This window comes from Poecile atricapillus, chromosome 7, assembly GCF_030490865.1.
Source record: "Poecile atricapillus isolate bPoeAtr1 chromosome 7, bPoeAtr1.hap1, whole genome shotgun sequence".
Classification (NCBI taxonomy): Eukaryota; Metazoa; Chordata; class Aves; order Passeriformes; family Paridae; genus Poecile; species Poecile atricapillus.
In genome coordinates this window covers 25,643,538-25,654,821 of record NC_081255.1, presented here as the reverse complement: position 1 = coordinate 25,654,821, position 11,284 = coordinate 25,643,538, and the positions used below count along the sequence as shown (strand labels likewise).

Sequence of the window (11,284 nt, the reverse complement as noted above, 5' to 3'; positions counted from 1 at the left end):
TGATTTATACCGGTGGGAAATCTAGCCTTTAATTTTAGTTCTTGAATTAGCAGTTGTTTTAATCACATGGATGCAGTCTGCCAGTTGTCAGGGCCACATATGCCAAGCACAGAATTACTGCTTCAGTGGAGCCTGAAATATGTAACGTTTCAGTAAAGCCTTTTTTGGGGGTTTATGGACCATTAAGAAGAAAAGTGTGATGGAGAGTCATGCAACAGCCAAAAGGAAGCAGGAGCAGCCTTCTTCATCGCTGCTTTGTGCAATTAGGGAACAACTGACAGGTCATTCAGTATTAATTGGCCCCCTTGGAGCCTGAGCTTTATGAGTGCTATTACACAGTGTGAGAGCAGTGGGCTCGAATCAATGACCCTGATGGTCTCTTCCCCTCTGACAGACGCTGTTCCAACATAAACATGGCTTATTGGACTGTTCCTGCCAGACTCTGGGGTGTTACACCAGGAATGAGTTCAGCCACTCTGGTTTTCTACCCAGCAACAGTCAGCAAACACTGAGTACCAGTTCTGCCACACGTGGAACTGTCTCTCTCAGAGGTGCCAGGGGGGGATTTTCTCCACAAAATCTTTCATTGTACACTCTCTCATCACTTTTCTGGTAGGGTTGAATACACTGAGCCATTTTGGACTTCATGTTACAGTTCCAGGGAATCCCTAGAAGAGATGTTGTATCCCTGGAAATTGAGATTTCCCAATTATTTTTTTCTATAAGCCCAGGCAGTCAACACATCTGATCAGTGCTGCTTTTCTGATATTCTTCTGCCCTCTTGCTTAAGCCGTTCAGTGTGCTCTTGGCATTGTTCAAGCTAAGGAGAAAACAGAGTTGTCTTCCTCAACAGCGATTGAACTCCCTTCTGTGAACTTTGTTTTTACCTGAATTTCTAGGATGACCTGTAAGGTGAAATGCATCATGGTGCAGTAGACGATGCTGCTGTTTTAAGAATCCTCAGGCTGAAGTGGTTCCTGGAGAACCGAGAGAAGAGTTCATTCCTCCTCAGTGATTTCTCTTTTTGACCTTTGTTTTTCACTGCCTCTGTTACCTTTCTCCTCTCTCTCTCATGAAAGCAACAATCTGAAAGAGAGGGGAGCATGATTGATGTTCAGTGAGCTCCAGCCTAGTTCGAAGAGGATTCTTCAGCAATAAATTGGAGAAGAGCCTGTGCCCAGCTGTCACTGGCAGCAGCCAGGCTGGTTACAGCGGTGTGGCCATGGAGAGCAGACGAGGACAGCCGAGTGTCAGCATGTCCTGAGCTCTGGGAGAATGATCTATACTCCATCCAGTGCACAGCTCGCAGTTTGCCATGTTTCCTGTGCTCACCAGCTCTGCAAACAGACAGAGCTTGGCCTCTTAATATGGGAGTTAAGATTTGGCCGTGCTTGCAGCAGGGTCTAGCATGAGGCGTGGCTTTAGACCAACTACCTCTAAGTGTGCCATAGATCTGATTGCTTCTTTGAAACATTAGTTTTACATCTGGGGACGGTTTGTTTGGTTTTTTTAATTTATTTTTAGCACCTCCCCGCACTCTGGACATTTCACCTCCCGAGGTCCTGTCTCAGCACCTCTCACTGCCGGCCGCCCAGCAAAGCCACCCCGCACGCATCCCTCCGGCATCCCCCCACCATCCACAGCACCGCACACCGCTTGGATTTGTGGCATTTTTTATTAGTTACGGACGTTTCAAACCTCTGAGAGATCCGTGCCTGGCTGCAGCATCGGCGAGCATCGCTGCATCCCACTCCTGCGTTTGGCGCTGTGTCCGTGCCTGCCCCGCTCCCTTCCCCGCCCCGGGGCCGCCGGAGCGCGGCTGGCGCTCACCCTCGGCCGAGATGCGCTCCCGGGATTTTCCTCTCCCTGGGGGAAAAAGGGGCTGTTCAGCTCCGGGCACCTCTGTCAGCTGAAGGGGGCGGGAGCTGCAGCCTTGAAGTAGAAAAGGAAGAAGGAGAAGCAGCGTGTGAGCGGCGCCGGACAGCGGTGGGCGGTGGGCTGAGCCTCCCGGGCACCGCGGGCTCGGGGGGCAGAGCGGGAGGCAGGAGAGGATGCGGCGGGTCAGGGATGCTGCGGCTGGGCACCCATCTGCCTGAGGAGAGCAACATCGTCCTCCGAGGGGAGGGAAGAAAGTGGGGGAAAGCGGCGGAGCTCGCACAGAGCCCGCTGAGCTCTGCCAAGGACTGCCCGACTGACACCCCAGCAAAGTTTCCTGAGCTCGGTACCAAGAAGGAAGGAGGGATGTGAGATCCTTCTCCCCGCAGAGCACTGCTGGGCTTCCAGCCCCCGTTCTAGCCCTGGCTTTGTCATCCCCGACTGAAGGGTGAAGGTGAGACCTGGGTCAGCCACTCTGTCCATCGCCTTCCCTGGCTCCACGCTCCAGCCCAGGTAAGCATCCTCCCCTTCCAGACACCGAGGCTTTTTCTGGCCCTGCCAGAGAGTTTCCCAGCAGTTTGCCCAGGAAAAAAAAAAAGTCTTGTGCTTCTCCTGGTAGCTAAATGTTATGTGCCTGTGTGTTTGTGAGCCTGCCTGTGTGTGGGGTGGTTGTAGCTGTCTGACTGCAATTTCAGTTTGCTGATCACTGTCATTATTTTTCTGTGCCATCACACCTCTGGAAAGGAGACTCATCTGTGGTCTGTCAAATATTTTCATTGTGCTGCTTCACTGAGACGGTGTGGAAGGATGACAGCTCAATTTCTCTCCACTACAACTAAGAGGGAAGCGTGCTTAGCTGTACATGCTGCTGGTGCTGCTGCTGTGGCTTTAAACAATGCTCCTAAAACGCTGGCTGAATATGTCAGTATGCCCTTTGAGCTCTAGGAACTCTCAGAGATATGGATGAAAGTCTGTCTTTGTCCCCCTGAGATTATAAGGGGGGCTGGCTATTCCCCTGGAAGGAATCATTATAGTCACTGGATTTCCATCCTGCCAGCTTGAGTGTGCAGCTTTTATTTTTGCATAGCAGTGCTTGCAGTAGTGCATTTCAAGCTGAAATATTGTTTGGAGAAGAAACCTACACTCTAACTGATAAGAAAAGAACCTGTTTCAAACAAAGAGCCCAAAGAGAACTTTTTCCACTCCTGATAGAATAGAAGTTGGTCATTTTGAACATAATAATTTGGTTGAAAAGTTGATAAATTTTTTAACGACTGATTTCACTGTAGTGAAGAGTAAAAGCTGGCAGATATCCTCAGGCAGGTCAGCAGTGGGAGCTGACCCACATCAGCCCACCCTTGTGGCTAAGAAGGGGATGGAGAAGCATCAGCCTGTGCTTTAGGAGATGACAGAAAAGCAAAGATGCTTCTGTTGTGCGTATCAGAATAAACATGGACTTTATGTTGTCATGGGGCCTTGTTAGGTAGAGGATAGTGTAAGGCATTCTGTGGCTTTGGTTTGTTTCTTGCTTTATCCTCCACTGCTCTGCTGGCTTTCTCATCCCCATGTCATCTCATCCCTGTCTAACAGGGATCTCTTGTGTATAATCCCTGATGTTTCTTATGGAGATCAAGACAAAAGCAAGCACTGATCTACTTTCTAAGTGTTCCCAGTCCAAACATTCCTGTGTTCTGTGAGCTACCCTGTGGTGCTGTGGTGTGTGTGCAGATCACATTCTAGCCCTGCAATCTTGACTTCCAAGACTTTCTGCCCCCAGGCTGATGGGAGAGGTTCTGGGCAGGAATCTCGAGTGAGCCCATTGCTTTTTGCAGAGAAAGGGCCATTACCCCCTGTAGGTGCTCCAAGCCAAGAGGATTGGGAAGTTTTGCCTTGGACATAGCATGGCCAGAACACTTCTGGTGCAGCTGTAGGGAGAGGGTGTGACAAGCTTAAGCCCCTGTGCTCAGGGATCTGTAATGATGAGCAGAGATTGCCAGGCAGAGAAAATGAGCTGTGAGGGACTATGTTGGGTGATATCACTGCAGCCTTGAAAGCAGCCAGAAACCAGCAGGGTCTCCTTGGAGAGCCTACAGGTGCCCACTGACAGATGGGATGGGCAACAGGTTGCAGTTCCTCTTGAAAACCTCAGTGGCAGCCAGACCTCTGGTGATGCCTTGCCTAAGAGCAGAAGCAGCTGGAATGTTTAGTGTCCTGCTGGAGCGCAGCTGCCTGACTCTACAGGAGGGAGAATTCCTTCAGACTGGAAGCAGATGAGTGCTGGGAAGCCAGGAGGAAGAAAGCTGATGGAGTGACTCTGTGATGTTTTTTAACCACGAGAAGCCACACAGTTCCCTGGTGGGCACTTTGCAGTGGGAGAACGTGGGGCAAACCAAGGCAAAGAGTCACACTGGGGTGTCTGCAGCCTCTGTGTGCTAAAGGTTTGGACTGGCATCCGCAGGAGCTGGTCTGGAGACACTGATGCATGTGTGTCTTTAACCAGAAGCTATCTTGCTGCTGGTCCAGGGCTGGTGAAGGAGGCAGAATGAGGGCTCCAGCTCCCATCAGCATGCCAGGGTTCCCAGGCAGAACAAAAGGACACTGCCAGGGAAACCTGCATATGTGTCAGCCTGGCTAATGGAGGAAATGCCCTTTCTCTCTCACAGGCTCTCAGTACCCTGAAAAATCTTTGCTTGCTGAGAGACCCCTCCCCAGTCAGGCATCCCCAGATGAGGGAGGATTTAATCCTCTGATGCACCTGTTCCTGTTGGCTCCAGCTGATGTCTCACTGATCAGAAACTCTGCTGAAAGTTGACTGCTGCACACATTCAGGTCAGCCTAAGCCAAGGAAATGAGACATGACACCCAACAGAGCAGCAGAGAGCTTTGCCTTAGCTGGAGGTGCCAGAAAATTTTATAACCTAGGAAACATGGTGAAAACGCCCAGCTGATCCCACTGGTGTGTTTCAGTGTGATGGTTGATGGCTTATTATTTGTTGTTCGGGTTTATTCGGTTTTGTTTTTTTTTTAATTTAGTGGCTACAGAGTGTTGATAGCACAACAGAGATTCTTGGCTCTTGCCATAGAAACTGAGTGTCAGTTTTTTGCTGACAACACTTTTGAAAGGGATTTTACAGGAGAGGAGGGAAGAAGCTACAGAGCTAGGCAGGGGAGGGAAGGAAGAGCAGACTGCTATTGTTTGCAATCAGGCTGGGAAGAGAAATGCTCTCCTGCCTGTAAAATCAAAGACATCACCAGCAAACTGCTGACAAATTGGCTTCTGGCAATTTGACTTCCCAGCAAGTATGGCAAACACAAACCCGGCTCTCATCACATCCAATAATCTCCTCCATGGAGAAGCTGCTACTGTCAGTCAGGGCTGAGTGTTACTGCCTTGGGTCCTAGACAGATCCCCACACAGGCTGTTTTTCAACTTCAGTGTCTCAGTTTCCATGAGCCTCCATCCTGGAGCTGATACTGCTCATGCTCCCACCTTGTAGAAGTTTGGCTTCACGGTTGCCAAGATTCCCAGTCCCCTTCTGTGGGGTCTCCTGTGATCACACCAAAGATGGTGAGATGCATGGTAGAAAGCATGGTCTAGCTGACAAAACACCCACATTTTCTCCATTTTATTGTAGACTTGTGTGACTGACAGGGTGTCATTCAGTATCTGTGGATGGCATTTGTATCACTGAGCATCCAAGTGTTTTGTGCTCAAGTGGTCTCCAGGGTTACCTCTGTAGTCAGCTCCCAGTATAGATACCTTTTGGGGATGTTCTGGGTCATCTACTGGGACCTTTTATTCTCCACTGGCTGGAAAGGCAACCTGGATGGCTCATTTCAATTATTGGGAAACTGAGACATGGTGGAACAAAGCGTCCCCCCATCTGTCACAAGTCTGGGCCACTACCAATTCAAAAATGTATCATCCTCAGATTGCAGCAAGGGATGTTCAGGGCATCAGTGGACCCTGTTACTTTGGGCAGGTGGTGTGTGGTGGTGACAAACACTGTGACACCAGCTCAGGCACGGGCTCTGGCCATTGCACGCTCAGATTCACTTGGGCATCATCCACATGGATAGCAAAGGACACGGAGCACAGTGCTCCAGCCTGAGGGTGACCACGTGTGACCATCACAGTCAGGGGGAGTTCAGCCTTGAAAGCAGCCTTGGATTTGTGCTTGGCAATCAGCAAACCCCTGGTGCTGAAGAAGATGCTGGTCACCAGGATTGGTGGGGGAAAGGTGCTTTGGTTCATTGCTCTAACAGCTGCTTCTTCATTCCTCTCCAGGATTTCAAGGCAACAGAAGACTGGATACGGCCTTCTCAACACAGCATTCACCCTGTGAGCACTGAGGTGACCTCCAAGACTCTTCCCAGCATGTTCAGTGAAAAGAGCAGCGCCTCTTTGTCCCAAAAGCCCACCCAGAAAAAGACCCGACCCCAGGGCCTCCCCTCCCCTGCTCTCTGCTGCGCCTGTGGACTCTGCATCATGCTTGCAGGGATCAACATCACCTTAGTGGGAGCATTTGCCTTTGGGACCTTCCTCCCTGTGAACAACCCTCCCATCATCATTGGACCCATCTTGTTGGTGGTGGCTTTCACATTCTTCGGTGCCTGCTGCATCTGCAGCCGGAGGCCCCCGGCCCACGGGGCCCGGAAATCCAAACCAGGTTCTAACATTGGGCTCATCAAACCTGGCAACACAGCCTTTGAAATCGAAACCAGCGAGCACACGGTGCAGGACACCACTGCTGTCCAGCTGAGCCCCACAAATTCCCCCATCTCCTCCAAAAAGTCCACACCGGTTCACGAGAACGCCAAGGCGTGCAAACTCTTCACCATGGAAGGCAACGGGCCAGTGGCCAAATACAGCACAGGAGGAGAGGCCATACAGCTCAACCTGCCCAGGGACATGGCCACATCCTAAACCCGGGCAAAGCTTTTGTCAGCAGCCAGCCAAACGCTGCAGTGGGTGGGCTGGAAATGCACTATCAGTCAGAGGTGTGGGGAAGGTGCTTGTGAAAAGCCAGCAGACAGTCAGGTCTCTCTGAACCGCTCTAAGGGAGGTGGATGCAACAGCAGAAAAAAAAATAACCCAGATTTTTGCTGAGACATGCCCATTATACAGTTTTAAAAAGAAAACTGGTAATGATGCTGCTGTGAAAAGATGATCTCAGTTCCTAGAAACACGCTGCCATTTTTGGGGAGCAGATAGGAAGAGGGGAATGAATTAATTTGTCTGCTATAATGTGGAAATGTGTCAGTTGGAAGGAGAGGCTACATGGGACTGACAAATGACAGCTCTTTCTTCTCACAAGTGAAGCAATTCTTGGACATAAAAGAAGCAGGAATGCAGTAAATTACAGCTTGCTGCCACTCAGTCACAAGAAGATTTCAGCATTTTTTGTGCCAGACTTTTTGGCAGTAGGGACAAAGCCATGTCTTTGCTATTGAAAAAGCAGTAAAGGATTGCAAAGGATTTGTGTTCTTCTCTGGGGGACTCTGGCTGGGAACACGGTGCTGGGTTGATGGGCTTTGCTCTGACTCCTGTTCACATGTGGGATCTGGGACCAGTGTGGGGAAGGACAGCACTGCTAGGCAGGACTTGTGTGTGGGGAGGCAGCAGCAAGAGAGTGGATTTTGAATAGGAATGGCTGCTCAAGTCCTCTGTTTATGGTCACTCTGTATTTGAAAATGAGGTTTTTGGGACTTTGGATGACAAGGAAATCATCTGGACCATACCACATCACTACAATAGCCCAGCTAGCCCAGAATCCAATTTCTGACAAGGCTGAGAGCAAGGTCTGGAGAGGAACATAAAGACAGGATGCTGCTTGCCCAAAGCACTTTCCCAGCTTCCAATGTGCTATTGCTTAGGAGCTTCCTGAGCTGGAAGTGGTGTCTGTATGTAGTAGCCCTGGATGGATTTCTTCTCCATGAAACAATCCATTTGCTCCTTGACTGTCTGTCAGTTCTCATCATTTGTGATCCTGCAGCAGGGTGTTGCACACTTTGGCTGATTTTCATCCTGCATCCTACTACCTCCCTTTGATGGCCCAAATTTCCCAGGTTAGAAGGGTCAGCAAACAGTCCATGCCCTCTCCACCGCTTGGGTTTTCTGAGCTGTTTTCCATGTCATGTTCCCCCCAGTCACCTCTTTCTTACACTACTTTACATCTCTTGTTGCCAGAGGGAGATAACACTTCCCACCTAGCCCAGCATCAGCTGTTTGTTTGACTGAGGACAACACAGCCCTGAGGCTTTATCCATCAGAAATCCGCGTAGAGAGAGGTGGGACGGCTGAAGGGATAGTGCTGGAGGAGAGAGGGGGGTTGTGGCATGGCCAAGGCTCCCCTGGGCCACCAGATACCTCTGTGTGGGCAGGCTGTGAGAGCCACAGGGATGCTGTGCTGTGAGCCATGTGTGGCTGTGTGGGAGCTGGAGAGAAAAGCCATGGTGCTGTACAGGAGGTGTCCTGGCTGCTCTGGGGGGACACTGGGCAGCTGATGGTCCCTGCATGAGCTTAGGGTGAGGTTGAATTGAAATAATTCCTTGACAAGAGGTTAACCAAAGAGTGAGTTCTTGGGTCCTCCTACAGTTTGCTGTCTTCAACAGCTCCTTCTCCACCGAGGAATTGCATCTTGATTTTAGCAGGGCTGGTCTATACTGGTTAGGAGGAGAAGAGGCAGGTTTGGGAGAAGGGTGTTTGTGTAGCACTGGGTAGATGGGGGTTCAAGTCTTTGGTGCAGCCTCCAGATCCTGGGCAAGTCATTGACTTGTGCTGAGAGAGGGCAAACAGCTGCTCCCAGCTCCACAGAAAGCTGCTTTAGGGATGAGCATTGCCAGGGAGCAGGGCTGGTGCTGGCACAGCTGAGAGATTGCTCCGAGGTGGTTGGGTCTGTACATCCTGATCCCTCTGTGATTTCCCTTGGAGCTCATTTTCCTGGAGAGCTCTGCCCCCAGCACTGTCTGCCCTTTGGAATGCAGGAACTGCTGTGCTGAGGAAAAGGCTCCCACGAGTCTTGCCTGCCCATGAGTGCAGTAGCAATTAAGCAGAACAGCTTGCTGATGTAGGTTTGATTCCCAGCTTGCTGGCCTCAGTAGCAAACAACAGCTTGGAAGTCTTTTAGAGGCATTTCCCATGTGAATATGGTTACTGCAAGACTTTTTTTTGAGCACTTGGAGCCAAAAAATTAGTAAAATCAAGTGATAACCATACAATTCCTTTCTTTGTTCACTGAAGTCTTGAAAGCCAAGTCTGGAGAGCATCCTGGAATCACTCCTTATCACAGATGCCCTGTGAAATGCTACCAGAGATGGATAATACAATGCCTGACCAAGAGATGACAGCAGAGATGGCATCAGGGCAGGCAGAGAGGTAGGACCAGTGAGATGCTGATGCCCTGGAGTGGTGGGTGTGCCACCAAGCTGTGACCCCAGCTGCCTGCCCAGCAAGGTGACCATGAACTTCCACTGCCCTCCTGCTCTTGCCTTTTTCTGTCTTTTGTAATTTCCATGTCTGTCTGTCTGTCTGTTCACCCCCCTGACCAGCTGTGCCTGATGTTGTTGTGAATCTCGTGCCTCCTTGTGTAGTGGAAGATAAAGAGTTCCTGGTGCTCCAAGTCAGCATTTCTGGTGTGAGTCTTTTTTTTTTTTTTTTTTTTAATTGCTATTTCCGTGTGTGCAATGTGGAATTTGGAAAAGACGGACATATTAAAATAATTGCACTCAGAAAGCATTTGGCCTGCCTGTTTCTTCCTTCTAACAACCACCTTTTCCTTTATCCCAGACTGTGAGTACCCCAATCCTGTCTGTGTTCATTTTGACTCGTGCTCCTCACTCTCCTGCTTGTTTTCCCAGACACTGCAAGCAGTTGTAAGGAAAAGGTTTCTCTAAGAATTCACACTGACTCTCAAATGCCACTTTTCCTTGAAGTCCTGGTTGCCTAAATCCTCGTCCCACTGCAGACTCCCACTGTGATTTCTTTGACTAACACGGGAATAACCAAATTCAGCCTTTTCTGCCTGCATGTGTATGTTTAACCCCCAGCTGGGTGTCTGAACAGGCCAGATGTGAATTGTGGGTTCTCAGGGACGCAGCAGGAGCAGGGCTGTGGGCTGGGGTGGGTGAGGACTGTGGGCCTGATTCAGTGTCCCTGCTGATGGAGGACTGGGGTGGATTATTTCAGCTGATCCTCCCCAGTCCTGTGTGGAAATGATAATTAATTTGTGGTGTAGGGGAGGGCTGGGAGCTGTATCTGTGTGTCTGGGATTGGTGCTGTCACCTTTCCGTGCTCGTTCTGGGCTTAGCCCAACATGGTCTCTTGGAGATGAGTCAAGGAGGGATAGCACAGCGAGAATAAAGAAGATTTAAGAGCCTTGCAAATTCACCTCGTCAAAGGGCTTCTCTCCCATGTGCAGCCAAGTGATTTGAGATGAGAGGAAATCTCTCCATTCCAGGCAGCCTGGCTGGTTAAAGACCTGAGAAATGAGCTGGCTAAGATGGCTCCAGTGACAATGTGTGTAAAATGAAAACCTTTTCCCTCCAGAAAGGATTTTTTTTGGCCATTAGGAAAAACTCCCAGGAAAGGTTTCTCCTTTTTAAAAGTGAGACCAGAGAGAAAAGCACAGAGGAGGTTTTGCTGAGCATCCACTGCCACCCTCCCAGACTTGCAGCCTGTAGCATTCCTGCCACAGCAGCTGCTCTGCACTAACCTGGGCTCCTCTTTCCATCTGGAAGAATAAACCAGAAACATTATATGAAATGTAATTAGCTTTTTCTAATTTCCAGCCCAAATTTATCTGTGGCTAGTTTATTTCCTTTTATCCTTGTACCAACAATGGTTTTTAACCAAGATACCTTTTAACTTCCTGGAAATTTTTAACCCTGAAACATTTCAGGTTTACTGCAGATCTCCCAGATCTTTTCTTTTGTTAGGCTGAATTGGCTGACTCCTTCCATTCTTCCCTCCCGTGAAATGCTCACCTTTGCCCAGGAGTCCTACTCTGCTTTATTCCTCTGATTTTGGCTCAGCAGCTCCAGGAATGCTCCTGAACACCCATTCTTTTGCAGGACCCCCAGGTCCACAGCAAAGCACAAACCTCCCAGGTCTGTCTTGTGCAAGAAATTGGGCATTTTCCTTTGATAAGGAAAGGAAGAGGAAAAAATATCCCTGAAAGAGCAAAAATACCCATGAAAATGTGAAATTTCCATTTGCAGAGTCCCTCTGCTAAAAAGAAAAAAGAAAAAAAAAAAAAAAAAAGAGCTTTTATGCCATTAGTCTCCATTGAATCCATGGCAAATGTGCTCGATTTAAAGGCTGAAAGGCTGTTTTGCTCCAGCTGTCAGATGCTGTCAGCTCAGCTGAGCTTCCAGCAGCCGTGGGAGAGACCCTCAGACTCCGCCAACA

At 49.5% G+C, this 11,284-nt stretch overlaps 1 protein-coding gene across 2 annotated transcripts; it reads left to right on the top strand.

The window, feature by feature from the left end:
* The first annotated feature begins 1,958 nt into the window (after positions 1-1,958).
* TMEM275 (transmembrane protein 275) lies at positions 1,959-9,554 on the top strand. Of its 2 annotated transcripts, XR_009278033.1 has the most exons (3): positions 1,959-2,388; positions 6,164-7,944; positions 9,119-9,554. XR_009278033.1 is itself a non-coding variant. In XM_058843258.1 (2 exons), exon 2 carries the CDS (start codon positions 6,254-6,256, stop codon positions 6,800-6,802), a length of 549 nt encoding a protein of 182 aa, XP_058699241.1. In that variant the 5' UTR covers positions 1,959-2,388; positions 6,164-6,253; the 3' UTR covers positions 6,803-9,554. The 2 variants fall into 2 exon arrangements, 1 of the variants encoding a protein (XP_058699241.1); XM_058843258.1 differs by having other exon boundaries at positions 6,164-9,554.
* The last annotated feature ends 1,730 nt before the right edge of the window (positions 9,555-11,284 follow it).